The sequence below is a fragment of the Bubalus kerabau genome, chromosome 5 (genome assembly GCF_029407905.1).
Source record: "Bubalus kerabau isolate K-KA32 ecotype Philippines breed swamp buffalo chromosome 5, PCC_UOA_SB_1v2, whole genome shotgun sequence".
In the NCBI taxonomy this organism is placed as follows: Eukaryota; Metazoa; Chordata; class Mammalia; order Artiodactyla; family Bovidae; genus Bubalus; species Bubalus kerabau.
The window spans coordinates 106,318,531-106,341,454 of record NC_073628.1 but is presented as its reverse complement, the minus strand read 5'-3'; the positions used below and the strand labels follow the sequence as shown (position 1 = coordinate 106,341,454).

At 52.7% G+C, this 22,924-nt stretch overlaps 2 protein-coding genes across 15 annotated transcripts in view; one reads left to right on the top strand and one right to left on the bottom strand.

Annotated features, from left to right (window-relative positions):
- Positions 1 to 1,395, top strand: part of SPEN (spen family transcriptional repressor) — a 93,595-nt gene extending 92,200 nt beyond the window's left edge. For all 3 annotated transcript variants that reach the window (XM_055582590.1, XM_055582588.1, XM_055582587.1), the window contains one exon: positions 254 to 1,395. In XM_055582590.1, coding sequence (XP_055438565.1) covers positions 254 to 385 — 132 coding nt within the window. In that variant the 3' untranslated portion in view covers positions 386 to 1,395. The remainder of the gene's footprint in view (positions 1 to 253) is intronic.
- Positions 1,396 to 2,649: 1,254 nt separating this feature from the next.
- The window catches only part of ZBTB17 (zinc finger and BTB domain containing 17), a 29,910-nt gene continuing 9,635 nt past the window's right edge, over positions 2,650 to 22,924 (bottom strand). Inside the window, exons 3-19 of one of the 12 annotated variants that reach the window (XM_055582594.1) lie at positions 11,678 to 13,389; positions 10,820 to 10,897; positions 9,695 to 9,748; positions 8,573 to 8,779; positions 7,535 to 7,723; positions 6,771 to 6,911; positions 6,318 to 6,437; positions 5,528 to 5,769; positions 5,309 to 5,451; positions 4,912 to 5,212; positions 4,638 to 4,725; positions 4,427 to 4,543; positions 4,216 to 4,336; positions 3,840 to 3,970; positions 3,319 to 3,528; positions 3,114 to 3,203; positions 2,650 to 3,029 (exon numbers count right to left, since the gene is read on the bottom strand). In XM_055582594.1, the coding sequence (XP_055438569.1) occupies positions 2,746 to 3,029; positions 3,114 to 3,203; positions 3,319 to 3,528; positions 3,840 to 3,970; positions 4,216 to 4,336; positions 4,427 to 4,543; positions 4,638 to 4,725; positions 4,912 to 5,212; positions 5,309 to 5,451; positions 5,528 to 5,769; positions 6,318 to 6,437; positions 6,771 to 6,911; positions 7,535 to 7,723; positions 8,573 to 8,777 (2,382 nt within the window). In that variant the 5' untranslated portion in view covers positions 8,778 to 8,779; positions 9,695 to 9,748; positions 10,820 to 10,897; positions 11,678 to 13,389 and the 3' untranslated portion in view covers positions 2,650 to 2,745. Of the gene's footprint in view, positions 3,030 to 3,113; positions 3,204 to 3,318; positions 3,529 to 3,839; positions 3,971 to 4,215; positions 4,337 to 4,426; positions 4,544 to 4,637; positions 4,726 to 4,911; positions 5,213 to 5,308; positions 5,452 to 5,527; positions 5,770 to 6,317; positions 6,438 to 6,770; positions 6,934 to 7,534; positions 7,724 to 8,572; positions 8,780 to 9,694; positions 9,749 to 10,819; positions 10,898 to 11,677; positions 13,390 to 22,924 lie in introns of those variants that run through there. The other 11 variants (XM_055582593.1, XM_055582595.1, XM_055582598.1 and 8 more) reach the window with 11 other exon arrangements.

The window sequence follows — 22,924 nt, the reverse complement described above, 5'->3', positions numbered from 1 at the left end:
AGAGGTTTTTCTTTAGCTTAATGATTGAAAAGAGCGTCCCAGGGAGGTGGTCAGTTCATTTGTTTTCTGATACCTAGTTTTCTTCTGAAAGCCTCAAGAGACCTTAGCTGGTTGGGAACTTGACTCAGCCTGGCTCCGTGTGTTGGGCCTTCAGGGCACCCCCCCCCCCCAGTTGGGAGTTTGAGGGAGGAGAGGTAGTAGGTGGGTGATGTGAAGCCAGGGGTCCCAGTTCTCTCTCTCATCCCCACTCCAGCCTGCCTACGTGCTGCAGATCTTCCCGCCCTGTGAGTTCTCTGAGAGTCACCTGTCCCGGCTGGCCCCTGACCTCCTGGCCAGCATCTCCAACATTTCTCCTCACCTCATGATTGTCATTGCCTCTGTGTGAACCACTGAATGGTCACCACTCAGTGCATCTTCCTGAGGCTCTGCAGCAAAAAATAACACGCAGGACAACCCAGCCAAGTGGAGGAAGAAGCTGCCGAAGGGGACGGACTCCACTGCCAGACGGCCAGCCTCAGCCTCCTGCCCGCCCGCCCGGCTCAGTCGGACAGATCCCTCTGGGCAGTGGTGCTGCTACTTGTATGTTTACATGACGTTTAGCCCAAGGACAGACCACCAACCGATGGACTTGCAGACACCTTGAGGCTGGGTTTCTCTCTCCTCTTTTTGGAGAAAAGGAACAGGGCAGTGGGATTTTTTTTGTTGTTTTTGTTTTTAAGAAACAAAACAGAACTGCCTTTGCACTAAATTAGTGACTTGGACTTTTGCACAGTGAAGACAGGCTGTGACACTCGGGATGTCTTGGTGAACATGAACACACGTCGCAGACTCACGCAGGACTTCAAACATCTGCTGAAACCTTGGGGTCAAGGAACATTTCATTGTTTGGTCCCCACTCCTCCCTTCCCCTTGCTCATTTGGATGTCACCTCTCTTAATTCTGCCACCACCATCTTTGATGCACCCAGGATGTACAGTTTACAATCAAAAAGAGCAAACGGAAGGATTTTCTCTCCTAGTGGAATATGCAGAACTTGGGATGTGTGTATATATAAATATATAATATATATAAATATATATAATACTGACTTAAAAATCAAATTCCCTGACATACATTTTTTTTAATCTGTGCCAAAAATGTGTTTTCAGAGAAAATCTTATTTTCATACTCAGACTTTGTATTGTCACTCGTTTGTATAAGTGCGCTTCGTTACAGCGGGTCCTGCCCCCACAATCTGGAAGTGTCACACACACACAGACTGGCTTCCCTTCTGCCTGTGATCTTGACCTCTCCCTCAACTTCCTAACACTTATTAATTTATGAAACTGTTTTTCTCAGCGCAGTTTTGTTTTGTGTGTCCATTGGATTACAAACTTTATTAAAAAATACAAAACATGTCAAGTGTGGATGTGACTTTGACTTGGATGGGAGGACCAGGGGTCCTTGGCCTCTAGGAACAGTAAACCCTCACCCCAAGTTTGCTTTCAGCCCCCTAAGTCTGTATATGGAACCCATCTCCTTCCTGCCACTAGTCCTCCCCAAGGATCATTTTATCTTGTACAAAAAAAATTTCATCACAGACTACGACCTGAACCACCTTTTCACTGCTGTGGTGGTAACGTGACACTTCAAGGTCCCAACTGGTTTCTGGGTAATGTTGAAGGCACTTCAAATTTGATAAAAGAATAGAGCCACTGCCCAAACTCAGAAACATATTAAGCTTTGGGGTCTTGTCCCTTCCTCCTCTGGATAAGGTGCAGGCTGACCCTGCAGCAGCTGCCTCCGAACAGCTGGACCCACCACAAGATGAGCAATTGGGCAAGGAGGGACGGAACACAAAGACTGGTCTCACTTGCAGTATCCCTGGACTCCAGTGCTGGATGGGGCCATCTCTGAGTGAGGAATTACAGCTGCTGGGGACGAGCCCTATGGAAAGGCAGCAGAGACGGCGTCTCAGGAGCCCCTGCTTCTCCACCCCCGCTGCTGCACAGCCCACCTCCCCACCAGAGCTCCTGGCCGCTCACTCCTGTCCCTCCAGCCCCTCACCTTAAGAGATCCACTGATTCAGGGCAAGTAAATGTTCCCAGAAGATGACGCTGGCCTGGCCTTGATCTTGCAGCCAGAGTTACCATGAAGCAAGTGTGGCGCGCTCTGGCTTCCTTAAGCCCAACAAAACCTGGCCTGTGGCCTGCTTGGTCTGGTACGCTGCCTACCTTGCTGATATGGCTGAATGAGCCCTCAAGCTGGGCCCTGCACGGGTGCCCTGGATCCTGGTAAGCAGTGTGGCCAAGCCCTTTGGGCCCAGCTCCCAACACCTGAGCAGAGGGGAGCAGGGTCACAGCCGTGTTCAGGGCAGAGAGGGAAGGTCCAATCCTCAGGTTGAGCATGTGAGCGGCCTCCAAAGAGGAGACCAGATGAGGGGATGGGGCTCGTGGAGCTGCAGTTTCTCTGGTGTGCTGCCCACACCCCAACTCAGGCGAAGGAGTCAGCCTCCTTCTACACAGGTCTTGGGGCTCCCTGCAAAGGGACAGCCTGGCCTTCCCAAGAAGCAGGCTCTGCTGGCTGGTGGCTGAGTGGAGAAGCCCTTCTGTGGTATCAGCTAGAGCTGCCAGCTCCCCGCCCCACACCCACAGGGAGCTACAGGCAGCATTAGAAAATAATCAAATTTATTCTCTCTAGGGAATGGGGTCACCCTTCTCAGTTCTAGGGTGCCATCCATCCTTAAATAGGAGGAGGGGTGCCTGCTCACTCAGCAGGTGGTGGACATTCAGGGGCTGTGGGGGGTGTCTCTGCCAGGGCAGGCTGCCCATCAGCCCCGTCCCGAGGGCGGAAAACCAGCTCCCCAGCCTGCAGCACCTGCCCGGCCGGCCATGTGCTGCCCGGCCCATACTGCTGGTAGAAGTCCGCATCTGTCTGGAACATGACCAGTGCCTGGGCCGTGTGGATCCGCACGTGCTGGGCCAGGCTGTTGGCGTCCAGGAACTTATCCCCGCAGGAATCACAGGCATAGAGGATGTGGGTGTTGGGATCTGTGGGAGGTAGGGGTGCGGTCACAACAGGAAGGGCCCTCAGGCCCATCACCTTCCCTGAAGGCAACTCTGCTACCCTCTCACCTTCTTCCTGCACTTGCTTCACAGCTTTGCTGATCTCGGCTTTAAGGACTTCAGTCTCATCGGCAGTCACCGCGGCCCCTACTGGCACCACTGTGGGCGGAATAAGCAAGGCCTGAGACCGGTCACTTGCTCCTCTGCGGACGCCCCAGAGGCAGCCCTTCTGTGACCACCCCCTGCTGCCCTGGGAGCTGACCGATGTCCGCACCTGTGAGCTGCGTGACAGCCGTTGCTGCCAGTGCCTCGGTGGCCAGCGTGACCATGTCATCGACAGTGACCACACTGACCTCACCGCCCTCCTCTGGCTCCAGGATTTTGATGCCGGCCTTGCCCTGGTGCACAGTCTTCACATGGGAGCGAAGGTTGTCCACCCGGTTGAAGCCGCGACCACACTTGTCACACAGGTAGGGCTTCTCTCCTGGGGGGGGAGGCAAGGTTCTCTCCTGCCATTGGGGGGAGGGTGCAGGGGGGGAGGACCTCAGTGGCCTCCAGCTTCCCCTGCAGCCCTGTCTTTCCAGCAGGAAATGCTCTGGGGTGGCCACTTGAGGCACAGATGGCCCTTCTAGAAGGTCTGAGAAAATGGGGCCCTCCTGGGAGTTAAACTGCTTTGGAGGCAGCCTGCAGCAAGTGTCAGCTCCCAAGGCTGGGGTCCAGGGCGTCTCCCACCCCTCCCCCCCGCACCACCCGGCCCGGGGTCAGGGCCTGGGACAGAGGTGGGCACACACTCACCAGTGTGGATAATGATGTGCTTAGACAGATCCCCCACATTCACGAAGGCCTTGCTACACACGCTACACTTGTGGGGGCGGATATTATCATGGTGGCGGATATGATTGGCCAACTGGCTGGACTGGACGAATCTGCAGGGCCAGAGGGAGGGGCTTGCACTGAATCACCCAGGATAAGGCGGGGCTGAGATGGAAGAGGACTTGGGGACCTGCTCTGGACAGCCGTGTAACCGGCTCCTGAGTGGGCCGGACAGAGCAGGCTTGTGCTCTGTCTGACCCTCTCCGCCCACCCAGTACTGGGATACCACCGTGCCTGGATTGGTGGGGGCGGTGGGCGGGGGGGGGGCGGGGGGGAGCGGTAGGCAGAAGGGCAGCACCTCTTGCCGCAGCGCTCACAGACGTAGGGCTTCTCCCCGGTGTGCTGGCGCACATGGGCGATGAGAGAGCTGGCCTGGGTGAAGGCTTTGCCGCACATCACGCACTGGCATGGCTTCTCACCTGGGGACGCAGGCAGCAGCCGGGACAAGATGTCAGCTCTTCCCTTCCTTCCATGTCCCCGCGTCGCCCCCGCGAGGCTCACCCACCCACCCGTGTGAATGCGAACGTGCCGCTGCAGGGCGCCGGGGTCAGCGAACTGCCGCTGGCAGTGGACGCACACGTAGGGTTTCTCCCCGCTGTGGATCCGCAGGTGCCGCTTCAGGTTCCCTGTGGCGAGACCAAGGGGAGGCTTGGCAGGGGGTGGGGGGCGTGCGGTGGCGCCGTGGGGGAAGTGGGGGGGCGGGGGCCAGCCAGGTCCTACCTGAGGTGGTGAACTGCTTTCCACACTCCCGGCACTTGAGGGGCCCGTCGGCGATGTGGATCTTCAGGTGGGCCTTCAGATTCCCCACCTGCGCCCAGACAGGGGGTCAGAGGGCCAGCCCCTCCCTCCCCGGAACCTCTGGTCTTGGCCCTCTCCGGGGCACCCTGTGGGGGTTCCACCCTTCCTCCAGTCCTGTGGCAAAAGCAAACCCCCTCCGGATCTGACCTCCCGGTTTCTTCCCCAGCCTCCCCTATGCCCCACCCCCACCCCCCACCTGGTTGAACTTCTTGTCGCAGTGCGGGCACTTGTGCTCCTTGTCTGTGTCGTGCGTCTCCAGGTGGCGCATCTTCGACGTGGGGTCAGAGAAGGAGCGGCCGCAGTAGTCGCACTGGTAGGGCTTCTCGCCGCTGTGCACCAGCTGGTGCCGCTTGAGGTTGCCCGACGTGGTGAAGAGCTTGCCACAGTCCTCGCAGCGGTAACGTGCCTCGCCCGAGTGCCGCTTCTTGTGTAGGTTCAGCAGGCTGATGAGCCGGTAGCTCTTGCCGCACTCCTCGCAGCCGTAGGGCTTCAGCGGGCTGGCGGTAGAGCGCGGAGGAGGAGGGTCGCGGGGGGGCGCTCAGCGGGGATCCAGGGTGGGTCAGGCGGAGGAAGGGGGCAGCCCCGGGGCCTACCTGTGTGTCTTCTCATGGGCCTTGCAGGCGGCCGGGTCGGAGAAGGCCTTGCTGCACTCCCTGCACGAGAACGGCTTCTCGCCCGTGTGGATGCGGATGTGCCGCTTGAAGTTCCCGGTGTGCGTGAACTCCTTCCCACAGTCCTGCGGACGCAGGGGGCGGGGTCAGGGGCGGAGCCGGGCGGGGCCCCGGGCCGGGCCGCCACCGCCCGCTGCGCACCTCGCACTTGTGGATGACCGAGCCGTAGGCCTTGGACTCCGTGCGGTCGCCGTAGGTGCCCGAGCGCAGGCCTCGCGCTTCAGCGCCCAGCTCCTGGCCCGAGTCCGTGCTGGCTGACTCTTCACTCTCCTCCGGGGCCTCGCCCTTCTCCAGTGGCGGCCCCTCTTCCTTGACCACCGCCGGCGCGGCGCCCTCCTCCTCCTCTCGCTCTTCTCCCTTCCTGGCCGGCTCCACCTCCATTTCTGCCAGGAGAAGGGCAGGCACTAAGGCATCTTGGGGGTTGGACGGTGGGCGGTGGGTGTCAAATGAGGCTGGGGGCGGGCTCATCTCTGCGTGGGCGCCTCGCAAGCGCCTGGCAGGGTCTGGAAGCCCCCGGGCGGCTGGAGGAAACCTAGGGAGACCGATGACCCGGAGAGTGCTACCTGAAGGTTACAGATAGGCCTCAGTCCACCAGGTCCCCAAGCTGGCGACCCAGGTGGGAAGGATGCTGTCAGCCAACAAGCACTGGGGGCAGGGGTAGGGGTGGGTGCCAGGGGCAGCAAAGCTCCCCCATGGTGCTCAGCTCAGGGAGAAACAGCAGGGCCAGTACTGCGACAGCCATACTTCTGTGCTAAGAGGAAGCAAGGCCAGGATATACAACCAAGAAACTGACATCAAAGTTCAGGAATGAGGAAAGATGATGTTGGCCCAAAAGCTGATGTGAGAGAGTGACTCAGAGTGAGATCAGCTGTGGCAGGAAGAGTGGGGGACGCTGACCTAAGTGAGGGCCGACCTAGCCGGTGGAAGGTACCTTGCTCTGAGCTCTCTGACAACGCAGCCTCAGCCTCAGCAGCAGCCATGCCACTCGTGGGGTCCGGCTTGAGCTCCACAGGCTCCCGGGGAGCATCTGCCTTCTCCGTCTGCTCTGCACCTGTGGTGGGGGTGGGGGCATCCAGGACTGGATTGGGGCCCTCTGTCCAGGGGCTGGATGGGTCTCCTGGACTAGGCCTCTGGAAGTGGCTGTGGCCCCAGGAGATTGGGTGGGGCGGCACATCCCAGCTCAGGCTGTTTGAGTCTCTGCTCTGGCTTTAACAGATGCCCCAGAAAAACCAACAGTTTGTTCTGGGGAGCCTGAGCTAAAGGGATGCAGCTGCCTGTGTCCCCTCACCCCCAAGGGCCTCCAGAGGAAGCCACTTGTGGTGCTAGAGCCCACACTGCAGGCAGGCGACGGCCAGCCAGCTGGATCCTCAGCATGGCAACTCACCACTGCCCGTGCTCTCGGCCTGGCCACCTCGCTCCTCCTTGGGCTCCCGGCCTGGGCCCGTGGGCGGACTGCTCCTGGCCGGGTCCAGCTCGCTCAGTGCAGTGGCAGCAGCCTTCTCCTCTTTGGCTCTCTTGTCACTCACTGGAGATGGAAGAGGACAGACCTGCCATTTCCCATCAAGTGCCCACCACTGGGAAGGGTGAAATGGCCCAGAACTCGCTAGCTCTTCCAGACCCTCCCTTGGGATATATTTAGGAAGTGGTTTGTTGGTTGGCTCACTCAACAGACTCTTCACAGGTACCAACATCATGCCAAGACTGCCAGCTAGGCCTGGGATGTAACAGCCATGGGGCTGGCAGACTGCTCAGGGAAACAGATCTCACACATGAAATGGTGCTAATCAGAGACTGCTGCTTACATGCAGAGGAGTGTGCTTTTCTCAAAGTGTGTCAGGAGGACTCTGGCCCACATCGGGCCTCAGGGGCTTTCCTGAGGAGCTAGAGGAGCAGGAGTAGATGGAGGGAGAGGAGGCCTGCTGGAGGAGTGGATTCTGGTGCAAAGGCCCTGAGCCAGGCGTGGCTGCCCAGTGCCCTCAGGAAGGGAGGGCAGAAGGGCCCCTCTGAGAGGCATTCTCAGACTTTGCTGCAGCTCCTCCCCACGAGCTCCCCACAACGCAGGCGAGGCCATATGACGCTGACCCAGAAGCAGGGGCAGAGCTCTCTTCAAGAGCCACCTGCTCAGGAACAGCCTGCCAAGAAGCTTACCTTCTGCGGCTGAGGCCTCCATATTCTCCCCAGGGCTGGCAGCCGGCTCAGCCAGTGACTTGAGGGCGTGACAGGCAGTGATGATGTCCTGCATCTGCAGGAAGCTGGCCACGGCCAGCACATCGTCCACGTTCTCAGAGCTCAGGCTCAGCTTGGCTGTGTACATAAACTCCAGCACCTGCCCCAGGCCTGCCAAGGACACAGACATCTGTCACGGACCCATCTCAAGACCTGGTACCAACACCCTGTCCAGTCGCTCCACTCCATAGCAGGATCGAGGGATTCATAAAAAGCAGAGTGGCAGCAGTAGGCCACCATTTCCCCCAGCTCCTGTGCCAGGGCAGAGGCAGGCTCCAAAAAGCACACCCACAGAGGGCGGAGGGTGCGAACAGCCATTCTGAGCACCCTCCACCCAGCCACTGCGCTTCATCACCAGAAGACAGAGTGCGTCACCACTGGCTTTCATCAGGGCTCTGCCACCAACCCTCTATCTGACGTCCAGGCCAGTCACCTGACCTCTCTGGGCCTCAGTTTCTGCATCTGTAAAATGGGGAAACAACACCTTGGCCAAACTTCTGGCAGCATGGCACATCATTGTGGGTTAGGAACCTGAACCTAAGACAAGTAAGCTTCTTCAATCCCAAGACCTTCCTGACACTCCTCCTCCAGACCCCAAACCTTGCCACTGCCATTAAGGCACTCGGATAGTGGGTCAAAGACTGACTCAGCAATGGAAAGGGACCAGGGGCTCAGAGCCTTCCTGCTCTCTGCTCCTTCTGATGAGCCTGTCCTGTGTTCACTCGTCCTGAAGCTTATCATGAGGCCTTCCTGCCACTCTCCCCTTACCACCCCACTCCCAGTCAAAAGAGGCCCTTCAATCATGGTAAGAACTTGGTACTCACGCACTTATGGCCGAGTCCTGTGTGGGAAGTCTGGCACCCACACCCCCCGTCCCCCACAGCTGGAAGGTGCTGCTCAAGGAGGGCCGTGTGTGGCACGGGGCCCACCACAAGCTCGGCCCTGGACCCAGCAGGGTACCTGCCGCGTTACTGATGTCCAGGTGCACCACATCCTTCTGGTCCACGAAGAGCATCTTGAAGTATTCGCTGCAGGCCGCCAGCACCGCTTTATGAGCCTTAAAGTCAACGCCGTCCACCACAAAAGTGCAGTCGCACAAAAGTCCCAGTTGTCGCTGCTGGTTCAGCTGCTCCAAGACATGCTGGCTGTGCTGGGGAAAATCCATGGCTGGGGAAAGCCACAGGCCTCCACGTTACCACAAGGAAGGACACCAACCGGCCCCGCCAGCGATCCCGACACCCCCGGGCAAGAAGCAGTGGGACAGGGAGGATGGAACCAAGTTCACAAAGGCCACGTGCCTCTGCAGGCCCAGACTGACCAGGGGCTGGCTTCTAGACTCTTAGAATGACTGGCCAGGGAAGGTCCAAAACCCAAAAAGCATGAAGGGGCCGACACGAAACAGTCACCTTCATGTCTCAGCAGGTAAATGATATTAAAAAGTCAAAAACCAAGTAAACACCAAACACTGATTACTGTCAGCACTTTAAAAAAAAAAACAAAACGGCTGCTTAACATTTTTTTACAAACAGAATGCATGACAGAATCTTAGAATAAACAACAGATCTTTCAACTGGATGTACTGGACTCCATGAAAACCTTTCTGTTTTATTTTCACTTTACTCCGTGTGCCGTGCACACGGGAAACATGCCCTTCGGAGGGCAGATGTTCCAGCGGCCAGCCTTTCAGGACCGGCCCCTCTCCTGCAGCACCCACAGGGCTCTGTGCAAGTCCCCTTGTCCACGGCAAACCTGGCCTTTGGGGTTGAGGAGCCATGATTCCTGCTCTTCCCCACTTCATGGGCTCAGTGAATTACATAAAGTTGGTGTGTTCTCCACCTCTGGAAACCTCTCTAGGTTGTCCCTCGAGAAAGAATGAACTCTGATCCTAACCCAAGAGCTGCCGGCCTGGCTGAAGTTTCTCTGTCAAAGGCCTTGCTTAGTTACTGCCTAGAAATTTCACAACTATCTCAAGTAAAAATGCTCACAAAAACTGCATGGCCTGGGACCAAATCACCCTGAACTGCACAAGCCATGACTGAATAAGAATCTAAAATGGCTCTCCCCTCCCCCTCAATACCACACCTGGGTCCTTCTCAAGATCAGTATTTTCTAAGGAAAAGAAGCAGGCAGGCTCTCCTTTCAAGAAAGAACAAATTTCCAAGTAAATGTCCACGCCCACTCCTGTGACCACATCACACAAACCCAACCAGGCTGGGCTGTCACACCCTGGCCCGGCACCCAATAAGAGGCAGTGGTTTCTCTTCCAGCTCTTCTGGAACCTCTGCTCTGAGACCTGGGTCTGCTCAGAGCTGCCCTAGGTGGTTCCTGGGCAGGCGAGGGTGACCCTGGGGTGGAGCAGTGGGGTGAGGGGGTGGCTCTCAGCCTCCAGGTTTCAGTAAGCACACTCTGGCTCCGGTTTTCCCCCCATTACATCAGCCTCTCAGGGCTGAGTCACCAAGCTGCAGCTCTGTAGCCACAGTGACCATGTATGGCTGTCTGGCTGTGATGAGACATGATGAAAGCCAAGCCCCCACGCACGTGGCTCAGCCGGCACAGATCCATCAGCTTTGAAGGATGCACAGCCCACCCACTCCACAGTGTCTGGAAACTTATCAAAAGTGGAGGGGTATGTTTGCTGAACTGGGACAAGTCACCGGGTAGGTGGGCAGGGCTCCATCAAGTAAAGGGGGCCAGAAAGTTAAAACAGGCCGTGTGCCACGGGGTGCCAGCCCCTGAGTCATGAGTTCAGAACTGCTCTGCCGGAGACTTGAAAATCCCCCTTCCCTTCCCCTAGCATCCCCAGGACTGTCCTTTGGCCCCAGCCTCCACACACAGCCTCCCAGCCAGAGGCACAGCTTCCTGGACCACTCAGATTAGAAGTGGCTGTGGCCCGAGGTTCTTATGTATAAGGAGGGAAGAGCTGGAAGCCAGCTCTGGAGCCGAGAGGTCAGACTCGAGGTGGCTGAACAACTTGCTGGGTAACAAACCAGCCGGCACACCACAGGGCCCCAGGAGCAAAGGCTGCTACTGCCCGGGCTACCCCATAAAGGCCTTCAATCCCTGGGAAAAGTTCCCATTCATTCCCTTTAGTAACCTAAAGGGATGCAAGGGAGAAGTTTGGCGACATGGAAAAGAACCAGTGTCCAGCCTGTGGGCCTAAACACACAGGCTGGGCACTTAGACCAGGGACCTGAAGGGGGTACATACCAGGCAGGTGTAAATGGAACCAAAGGTGGGTGGCAAGGACAGGCCTGGGCCAAACCAACCTGAGTTGTCTTCTCCCTGCTGTGGAAAAAGCCACACGCGCAGACAAATGTGTGTGTGTGAGCATGGGCAGCCCCTGAGTTCCAGTCACCAGCTCACCCTCTTTTTCCTCGGGAGCCTCGGATGAGACACCTCCCAAGTGCAGAGTGAAGGACCACAACAGCCTCCTCGATGAGCTGCAGAATCATCCCCTCAGAACTTTCCAATCAGACCCAAACCAGCCCCTACTGGTGGGGGGCCTGGCTCTCTCACCTTCACTAGGAGCCAGGAGGAAGCAGCTCCCAGGCTCAGAAAAGGAGTGCTGGCTGAACACGAGTTCCCTGCCTCCCACCCCCACACAAGAGGCAAAGAGTTGTTCTCATGCCCCTGGGCTGGAGCCAGCTGAAAGCAGAACCCTCCAGCCGGAAAGTGATCTGACTTGTTAGGAAGATAAACGTGAGAAAAGACTCCTGGCCAACAGTGTGGAGAGACCAGCTGGCTTAAAGGTCAGGTGATTATTAGCCTTCCCTGGAACCAGGGCTGCAACAAGCCCTCAGGCTGTCACACTCCCCGAGGCTTCTAGGGGAAGGGGCTCCTTGAAGCCCAGGACTCCTGGTGGGGGATGGGAGACGGTGTGGTGGGGGTGGGGTTGGGGGGGTGGGGGGTGGTATAGGGGCAGGGTGCTTATGTCCAGCAGAGGCCTTGGAGGAAGGCTGATAAAGGTCCCCGGGAGAGGGTGCTCCGTGACCCAGTAGCTCCAGCACCCCCACACGCACAGGAGCAGCTGTGTGCCCTGAGTAATGTTTTCCACCCAAAGCTAACCACAGCTTTCCGATGAGACATGCCCGTCCGGAAGTGTGCTCCTCCCCAGATGTGGGTGTCAGAACACCGAAACCTTCTGGAATTCCTCTGAAGCCTCCAGAGCTGTTCCAACAAGAGAAACAGTCCTAAAAGATCATCTGTTCTGACAAAGAAAGAAAAGGACGGGACAGAAAACAGGAGAGGATAAAAGAGAAGGAGGGAGCAGGGGAAGACGGGAGAAGCAGGGAGAGGAACTAGAAGGAAGGAAGGAAAAAGGAGAAAAAAGACCATCCCCACAGACAGACAGCAGTGCTTACACATACATGCTCACAAGCCCCATCTTGTGACTGGCCCCTGGGGGGCTTGCCAAGTGCTAAACGCTGTCACTTGTCAGCAGCGCTGTGGGTTTCATAACTGCAAACCCCCAGGGGCAGTGGAGTGCAGAGCCCAGGGGCAGTCTTCCAGGCTCACCCACTCATCTCCCAGAGCCTGCTGCCTAAGAAAGCTCCCACAGCCCCTTTCTCCCCCAGGCAGTGCCCAGAGCCAGTGAGGGGCGTCCCCTCAGAGGGGTCGAGCTACAACCAGGCAGCACCCCACCTCCAGACTTAGGTGAAATGAGCATGCAGTGCTCCAACCGTCTCCTCTTTCATACTCTACAGCAGTGGGCCCCAACCGTTTTGGCACCAGGGACTGGTTTTCAAGGAGGACAATGTTTCCACAGCCGGGGCGTAGCGGGGGATGCAAGTGACTGACGCAGTTGTAAATACAGGTGGAGCTTTGCTCACTACCAGTCACTCTCCTGCTGTACGGCCCAGTTCCTAACAGGCCACAGACAGATGCTGGTCTGTGGCCCAAGGGTGGGGACCCCTGCTCTACAATGAAAGGAACCTATCAGGATCTGAGCAAGCTTAAAGGGGACCAAAAAGAGAGGTGAGTGCATGGGGCACACAGAGAGACCTGGGGGCTCCAGGGGCAGGCAGTGTGGTGGGAGCCAGGAGTCCCAAGTCCATGTGAGGAGGGGGCACTATCTGAGGAGACTTTAAACAAAGTTAAGATCAGCAGCCATCCCACCTCTCATCACCCATGACTGGGATCAAGTGCAGCTCCTCCAGCCCAGCCATACTATGCGGTGCCCTCTGCCAAGCATAAGCATGCCTTCCTCCTCATTTCACCTTGCTTCAAGGGTGCTACACGTGGGCCTTATTTAAAGCTGCTTCCAAGAAAGAAGAAACTCACACAGGACAACACTGCAGAGCCCACCAAGCCCAAAGCCCTCATGTTTCCGACCAACTCCTGCCTGCAAACAGGCAGCTTCCGTGATATCACCATCTGCCAGGTCAATGGCCCTGACTGTTGGGGCAGACCACGTCATCAGAGCTGGGATGCTCCCCAGAGGACGAGCAGCCTGGCTGGACATGAGCCCTGGCCAGCCTCACAAGAAATTCATTTGGGAATGAAAACATGAGGGACCTGGGGAAGCCCCGCAGCATGGTTCCAAACAGGCGACACGGACACAGGCACAGTGGGCGCAGTCTCCACAGACAGCGGCCAGCAATCCCTCCATCCAGCCACACCTGCCACGAGATTCCAGCTGAATTTGGGGGGCTCTGTGTGGCTCTGACCAGCAGTGACACTGTGCCAATCCCGGGCCTGGCCCTTAGGAGGTCTGGAAGATTCTGCTTTGCTTGCTTGGAGCCCCGTCGCCCTATTGTGCGGATGCCCAGGTGCTCCTGCTGGGGACAGAGAACACACAAGGGGCTCTGGAGGAGACACCGTTGTGCACAGGACCCCGATGAAGAGCTGAGATGCCCCTCCTGACAATGCCAGGGTGCCAGCCCAGCCACTGGCTGAATGCTGGCACAGGAATGACCCCCAACACCTCATGGAACAAAAACAACTGCCCAGCCGACCCATGAAATGGGGAGAAACAAAAAACTGCTGATGGTTCAAGCCACTAAGCGCTGAGATGGTTGGCTGACAGAGAGAGATAACTGATACAGATGGTAAAACTGTAAAGAAAAGGGAATGATTCATGAAAAATTTCAGGGTAACAGTTCTCTCTGGATAGGAGGAGGCACAATCAGGGGTGTTCTAAGATACTGGAAGCTCTCTGTTTCTTTATCTGGATTCACCTAGATTATATAAACCTGTGCATTTCATATACTTTTATAAAAGAACATTTTTCAACATTTAACGATATCTGTAATAAGAAAGAAGCAAGGTACAGGTGCCACACTCAGTCCCATGCAGAAACAGGGTCGTTTCCAACTGTGCCCCAGGCCACTCTGGTCCGGGCTACCCTGAGGAGGAGAAAGGGTCTCGAAGGCTGACAGGAGTGCAGGGGGTGCAGGGGGTCGGTGGCACCAGAGAAAATACAATCCAGCTCATTTGCTTTTCAGATCCAAAACATGTGCAAAAAGACTGCTGAGGTGAGGAAGGTTTCTCACTGTGTCAGGAAATCCACGCTACTCAGTTCAATGAAACCTGAATCCCAGACCCCCCAGCATCAACAAAACAGCATCTATGGAGTGTCCTCAACATGGCACAGTCCAATCACCTCAAAATTAAGAGCATGGCCACCCTGGGCACCAAGTTCCACCCTGCTACCTCCAAGGGTAAGGACCTAAGAGGCAGTTCAGCACCATGCAGGCAGCAGAACCTCGGGTCAAGCCAAGCAGGGCCAAATCCAGGGCCTGGACCCACCACACGAGCTGGTGACGACCTTCTCTTGCATACTGGAACCAATGGAACTACTTCCCATGTTTGTTACATGATCCAATTGAGTAATGTAAGCAAAGGGCCTGCCCAGTGCCTGGCACATGGTAAGCACTCAGCAAATGATTGCTACCAGGAAACAGATGCAGACTACATATATTTTTAGGCCGAAGACCACATCAGATGGTTTCCACGTTATCTTTTCATGCTGGGCACCTCAAGTGTACTTGGTGACTTGAACCTTGTTTAGACGTTGTAATAATCTCATTACTCCTTCTAAATGTAATCTGGAAAAATCCCAGAGCCCAACTAACGTTAAGAGATGAGAGGGTACTGGATAAGAACAAGTAAGAGCGATTTTCTCTGTCAGGGAAGCACTTTATATCAAACAACTGTCTGGTAAACCCCAAGTGTGCTTCCAGATGACTGGCCTGCCCAAAGCTCTGAGTGGGTCTACAGAGCACCACTCTATCTCAGAGTCGAATGGGCACCTGTCAAACATGAAATATTACCCAGGTTATCAGCACTAAACTGCAGGCAGGATTTCCAAACTGTGGCACAGAGGGAAGCCATTAAGCCAGAAAACAACTGGCCAATCACCAGATGCCGATCTAAATGAACCACAGTCCCTGGCTCCTAGAAGTTGTGCCAGCTACAGGCCTGGACACAACACAGCCATCCAGAGGCCTGGAGGCATCTGAGAGCAGTGACAAGGATCAGCATTCCTGATTTTCTAGAAATACTGGTGGCTCCTGGACACAACTTGGCATACACAAACCTGGGCCAAGGAAACGGAAGTTCACAGCAGGCCAGCCCTGCAAACGTGAAACCTCCCTGCCCAACCCCACCAACCTACCCAGTGTGACAACCCGTCCCTTTTCAGTGCAATGTGACAGAGAAGCAAATATCAACAAAACCAGCCCTATGGAACTTGCCTCCTTGCCCAGCAAATACAGCTCTTCTATTAAGCTTGTGTTTCTCAAACTTTTAGAATCAATTTCCACTTTATATAAACCCACAAACCTGACTCAGCCCTTCCCAACAGCCCCCAAATGCTTTATCTTCTACTGAGTAGTGGCCCCTACCCTGAAAATCACTGCTTCCTTCTATATAATGCTCCCTGCCAAGGTTTAGTACTGTTTTCTCTGCTGAATTTATGTTATTAAAAAAACACTGATTTTTAAATCTAAAAATAATGTCTAAATATAAAATTAAATGTGACACTGATGTTGCTTTTCAAACTATACAACTTCCACGACCTCTAAGATTTAACCATGCTTCTGAAAGAGGGAGTGGACACCCATCTCCCTGACCCCACCGCTCTAGGAACGTGTCTGGGCAGGGAAGGGCTGGCTGAGCCTGCAGAAAGCAGTCCTGTATCCCAGCACCTGTGGCAGTTTAGAACTCACTGTACCAGTATGTGCAGATCAAGGGCCTTGCTACCAAAAAGAGAACACAGAACATGGGGCACATGCTTGGGGTCCGATCATTCTCTGTCCAGTACTCCCCGAGGGTGGTGGCACACGGGCACGCCCTGAAATTACACCTGCACATCTCCTCCTGTGAAGTTTAACAAGTCCACTGCTAGGCTTCCTGCTGGCTCAGTGGTGAAGAAACCGCCTGCCAATGCAGGAGACGTGGATTTGATCCCTGATCCAGGAAGATCCCACATGCTGCAGAACAACTAAGCCCTTGCGCCACAACTACCGAGCCTGTGCTCCGGAGCCCGGGAGCCGCAACTACTGAGCCTGTACTCCGGAGCCGGGGAGCCGCAACTACTGAAGCCCACACAGCCTAGAGCCTATGCTCTGCAACAAGAGAAGCCACCGCAATGAGAAGCGGCACACTGCTACTAGAGGGCGGCCCCCGCTCACCACAACTAGAGAAAAAGCCTACACAGCAATGAAGACCCAACACAGCTAAAAATAAATAAACACAATTTTTTAATTTAAAAATTAATTAAAAATAAAAATAATTTTTAAAATTAATTATAAATAAATAAATAATATATTCATCGCTGGGTGGGCAGACTTCTTGTTTCTTCCTTACAGCTGTTTACAACACCTAGGACCTTGCTCTCAAATCAAGTTGGGGAATAGGCCTGGTATAGAACAGATTTCGGAGAAGGCAATGGCACCCCACTCCAGTACTCTTGCCTGGAAAATCTCACGGATGGAGGAGCCTGGGAGGCTGCAGTCCATGGGGTCGCTAAGAGTCGGACACAACTGAGCGACTTCACTTTCACTTTTCACTTTCATGTATTGGAGAAGGAAATGGCAACCCACTCCAGTGTTCTTGCCTGGAGAATCCCAGGGACAGGGGAGCCTGGTGGGCTGCCGTCTATGGGGTCGCACAGAGTTGGACACAACTGAAGTGACTTAGCAGCAGCAGCAGCAGCAGCAGAACAGATTTCTGGCCGTGTGGAATATGACTGATTCAAGGTCAAAATATTGTGTGGACCCTTACAAAATGATCATTGTACTTTTGGTGCTTGCTACTGAAAAACTAACAGATAAAGCCACTATGAAAAGTGAACTCTTAATCACAGTCTTTTAATCACAACAGCAGCAATACGTATTTGAGAATCAGTTCTATGCGTGTGAATGAGAAATCTCCCCTAAAATACAGAAGCTCTGTGGTGCGATACAGCTGCCCATATACTTACTGTACTCCCCTCTGGGGTCCTCCATCCATAAATCAGGAAACAGATATAAACAGAGACTAAACAATCACACACATATTTAATGAGTGCTTACTCTGTGCTCACCTTAGGGGCAGTATTCCCACTTTGAGCCTAGTGGGGAAGACAGATAATAAATCAATACCTACATAATGTCACATACTCAGTGCTGTGAAGAAAACCAAAGAAAGCCGAGGCTATTAACCAGAAAAGGGTCAAGGAGGAGCTCTCTGAGGAGGTGACATTGACGCAAAGACCTGGATGAAGTGAAGAGCGAGCCATGCCACCATAAGCCCGGGGACAATTACAGACATAAGGAAGGGCAAAAGCAAAGGTCTGGAGACGGATGTTACTTGGCCAAAGGGGCCCGAGTGCCTGAAAGGGGAAGGGAGCAGGAGGATGAGAGGCACCAAGGTTGGCAGCAGTAGAGGCTAAGATCGCCCAGGGTTTCAGAGGCAAGTCAGGCTTTGGAGTTTCTTCTAAGTAGGCTAGTATGCCCTGGGGGTGCGGTGGGGCTGAGAACAGAAGAGTGACTACAAGGAGGCAAGTGTGATGGACACACGAACACCAGGAGAGAAGCCAGAGAGGAAGGTGGCCTCCAACAAGGTGTAGGCGGAAAGGTGAGAAGTAGTCGGATTAGGGATATGTCTTGGTGACGCCAACAGAAAGGCTGACCAAGTAAGATGTTGGTTGTGAGAAAAGAAAGGAGTCAAGGATGACACCAAAATTTTTAGCCTGAGAAACTGGCCAAGTGGCAGTGTCATTTACCGAGGTGAGGAATTGATGGTGGGAGCAAAGGATTAGTGAGGAGAAAGCAAGTAGACAGAGTGGTGAGAAATGCAGGTGGAGGGACAGGCTGGAGGCCACGCCTGTCACTCCAGGACTCAGCCTCCTCCCCAGCCCGTGGGGGTCATGCCAGATTTAAGCAAGAGGGCCACAGTTAGACTCACATTTCTGAAAGGTCACTCTGGCTGCATGAGTGTGGAGCGGCTGAAAGGGCAAGAGCAGAAGCAGAAAAACTCAGGAAGTCCTGCAGTGCTGGTCCCGCAGGACATGAGGAATGGGGCAGTGTTACCCCCAGGCTGGCGCCAGGTGAGGCTGACTGGTGCCCAGAACCCAACACACTCACTGTGGGTCTTTCTGAGCAGCATGTGCAAGCAGTCGTCCTGTTGAATATCAGCATCCTTTGAAAGCTTTAAGTATCTCAGCATCCCTTACCATTTAGTACCCAACCCTGCCCGGGAGAAGCTGGGCCATGCTATTTGTCCACCACCACATCCCAGGCTGAGAATTCCGACCTCTTACTCACATTTCAAAGAAAATGCCCACAACTCTGGAGGGACATACAAGAACCTGGTAACGGAGATCCCCTCACAGCAGCAAGGGAAGGATGGAAAGGAGTTACACTCTTCACTCTTGCATCCTGTCCGGGTTTTTCTGTTTTATTTTACCACTTGAAAAGGTTATCGATTAAAATATTAAAACCGAGAAAGTAAAACACAGAGGGAAGGAGGGGAGAAAGAAGAAAAGAGAGAAAAAAAATGTCCACAAAGTCAGAGCTTCTTCGCTTTCTCTTAACCATAACCTTTCAGACATTTTCTGCAAGACCTGGTGACCGAAAACTTCTCAAAAGCAAAAAATTTCTCATAAGGGAAATGGAACATTATGGTAATTTGCACAAAGAATGTATCACTTGGGAAAACTTGATAAGCAAAAATTCCTTAAGGGGACAAAATGGAAAATCCCCAAGAAGAGCAGCTGGTGGCCTTTTCCAGACGCGGATGAACCCCTCTGACTCTGCGACGGCCCTGAAGGCCTCTCCCGGGAGTCACACACACAATTCAGCACACGACTTCAGGGAGCTGGCTCCCCTGACCCGGTTAGAACTCCTGCCTTGGAATCCAGCCAAAGCTAGTTAAGTCCCTCAGGCAAGACTACTTAAATCTCTGCATCTCAGTTTCCTTTCTGTGAAACAGGGATGGTATTAAAAGTGTCCACTTCACAAAGCTGCTGTGGCCATCACTGTTATTATACATAAACCCAGGCCAGCAACATCAATCTGTAACAGGAAAGCGGGGAACCCAACGCTCGCCTCCCTTCCCTATTGTCTAAAAACGGACATAGGCACTTCCCTGGTGGTCTAGTAGCTAAGATTCCCTGCTCCCAATGCAGGGGGACAAGTTTGATCCCTGGTCAGGGAACTAGATCACACATGCCACAACTAACAATTTGCATGCTGCAATAAAACATCCTGTGTGCTTCAATTAAGACTCGGCGCAGCCAAATAAAAATTTTTTTAAATTTAAAATAATAAAAACAAAAATGGATGTAAAATCTCATCAGTAAGCCAGGTACCCATGAGAGATAAAGCTTCAACCTGAAAAAAGATCAGAAAAGGGCCCTGCAAACTGCAATACTTCTTCCACTCAATAGTAACCAGAAGGCAAGGCACAGGTACTTTGTACTTAACAGCAAAAGCCACCTTCTTTTCTACGAAGAACATGATGATTTTGGAGGAGCAAAGCAGCTTTCATCGAGAAAGAAGATAAAACATGACAATTCTAAAGGAAGGATTAGTCGTCCCAAGGTACTAGTTAAGATCAAGAATCCAAAATAAAGAAAGAAGTAAGTTGAATACTATTAATAATTACTGGACTTCTGTGGTGGCTCAGAGGTTAAAGCGTCTGCCTGCAATGAAGGAGACCTGGGTTCAATCCCTGGGTCAGGAAGATCCCCTGGAGAAGGAAATGGCAACCCACTCCAGTATTCAATCCAATAATTACTAGAAGGTAGATGTATGTATCAATGTAACATGTGATTTTCATGTGACTGACTTTTTCTGGGTTTGTTTTCTCATTAGGATTAGTGACTTCGAAGGTCCCTTCTACTGTTCAGATTTAATAAATGTTGAGTAAATGATTTCATTAACAAGACTGAAGATTACAAATGCATGCATTTGAAGTATAACAGATACCATGTGAATGACAATAAAAATGACATATTTACCTAGCACCTAGCTTTTTTTTTTTTTTAATCTAAAACTTTCCTTATATTGGAAATAAGATTTCCAACTAGGAACAGGAACCATATAGGACATGAACATCAACTATTAACTATATACTTGGACTTCCCTGACAGCTCAGTTGGTAAAGAATCCACCTGCAACTCAGGAGACTCTAGTATGATTCCTGGGTCAGGAAGATCCACTGGAAAAGGGATAGGCTACCCACTCCAGTATTCTTGGGCTTCCCTTGTGGCTCAGCTGGTAAAGAATCCACCTGCAATGTGGGAGACCCGGGTTCGGTCCCTGGGTTGGGAAGATCCCCTGGAGAAGGGAAAGGTGACATGAACATCAACTATGAACTATATACTAATATCTATGACCTATATAAGCTGACCTCAAACTGTACATTCACTATTCCATATAGGATTAAACTGAAGTTAATATTTGGTAAAACTTGACTGGGAAAAACTAAGAGTAAGGATATTTTAGAGAAGTATTTTCAGACACCTCAAAAACTTAAGACAGGCCTGGACAAAAAGTGGCCAAGAATTCAGTGCCTCTACCTCTAAGGATTTCTTCAAACTGTTAGGCTCCTCAGATCCAGATGCTGAGTGCTGCTCCAGAAGACAGCAATGTTTGGACTGCAGCCCCGGGAGGAGGAGAAGCAGATCACCCCGAGCTGGCCCTGAAGAAACAGTGCAGCTGGCCTCCTGCCCCTCCACCCAGCACCTGCAGCAGCATGAATCAGCAAAGCTGCTGGAAGCCTTTTAACGAATGACTTGCAACCCTGGCGGTTTTTCAGCCAGCCCCTTTTGAAGTGCGAGCTTCTGAGAGAAACTTGGAAACCACCCTAAGCACTGCCTGGTTGCTGGTCCGAGGGCAAGCAGGGCAAGAGACAGATAGAGACACAGAAAGAGAGGCAGACAGAGCACCTGCAAGGCCATGTAAGGAAGCAGGTCAGTCCCAAGGGGCCACTTAATGGGACCATGATGAGAAAGTGACGGTACCCGAACTTAATTCTTAAGGGCATGAAAGATAGGTCAGAAACCTAAATGTTCTGTCTCATTCACATTTCTACCCTTATATTCTCAACTTCCCAAATGCAAATATAAACTGGGGGGAAAATATTTACAGCCTATATGGGAAATAAGGGTTAGCAGTCCCAAAATATAAAGAACTTTAATCAAATGAAAACATATGTCCATGGGAGAATGGCATTGAAACATGTAAAATATCATGTATGAAATGAGTTGCGAGTCCAGGTTTGATGCACAATACTGGATGCTTGGGTCTGGTGCACTGGGACGACCCAGAGGGATGGTATGGGGAGGGAGGAGGGAGGAGGGTTCAGGATGGGGAACACATGTAAACCTGTGGCGGATTCATTTTGATATTTGGCAAATCTAATACAGTTATGTAAAGTTTAAAAATAAAATAAAATTAAAAAAAAAAAAAAAAAAAAGAAAACATATGTCCACACAAAGCTTGTAGACAAATGTTCACAGCAGCATTATTCAGAACAGTCAAAAGGTCAAAGCAGGACTTCCCTAGTTATCCAGAGGTCAAGAATCCACCTGCCAATGCAGGGGACACAGGTTCGCTCTCTGGTCTAGAAAGATTACACATGCTGTGGGACCACCAAGCCTGCGCACCACAACTACGGAGCCCATGTGCTGCAACTACTGAAGCCCACATGTCCCAGAGCCCATGCGCCACAGGAGAAGCCGCTGCAATGAGGAGCCTGCACAGCAACTACAGAGTAGTCCCTGCTCACTGCAACCAGAGGAAGCCCACGTGCAGCCACGAAGACTTAGCACAGTCAAAAATTAACTTTTTAAAAAAGGTCACAACAGTCCAAATGTCCATCAACTAATGAATAAGTAAATAAAATGCAGCATGCAGAGAATTATTTGATAATAAGAAAGTACTGATACGTGCTACAATTTGAATTGAACCTTGAAAATATCGTGCTATGTGAAAGAAGCCAGCCACAAAAGACTAAGATGCATGATTCCATTTATACAAAATGCCTAGAATACGCAAATCCATAATGATAGAAAATGGTTGCTTTGGGCTGGGGGAGACAGAGGTGAATGGGGAATGACTGCTAATGGGTGGCAGGTGTCTCCTGGGGATGATGAAAATGTTCTGGTTGTGACAGTTGCACAACTCTGTGAATAAACTAAAAGCCACTGAATTGTGCACTTAAAAGAGGTGAATTGTATGGTATGTGACTATCTCAATAAAGCTGTTATTAAAAAGTAAACAGCAAGAAAAAAAATCTTCTAACAGAAAAACAAGCCAAAGAAATGAACAGGAAATTCACAAATGGTGGCAAAGATCGAAAAGACTGAGTTTCCACTCTGGTCCAGAGCATGTCCCCAGCGAGCAGGAGCAGAAAGTGGTACACTGTGTCAGGCTGCAGCCTGTCAACACCAATGCAGATTCTAAATGTGCTCATCGGTTAGGTACAAATTAAAAATGCCTAGATATGAGTAACTGACCAGAGAGCCCACCATGCGGAGGCTACGATTTCCCAGCCTGATGGGGTATTACCCAGCTGTAAGGAAATAGTGACTCCTGGTAAAGGACTGTGGGACTGGGTCCAGAGAAAACAGAGCTGTGCTAATAATAAGTCCCACTATGCTGAACACTTGAGGGGAGGTTACTGGCAAGAGAAATACTTGGCTCGCTGTTTCCCAAGGGCAGTGACACGTGGGGCGCACAAGTCCAACAGCAGCCACTAGGGAGAAACTGGAATAGCTGCCGGGGCAACCTGCCTGCAGAGTGTTTCCTACATACACAACCTCATCAAATGTTCACACTAATTCTTTGGGAAAGTAGTAATATGATCACCCTCATTGTGCAG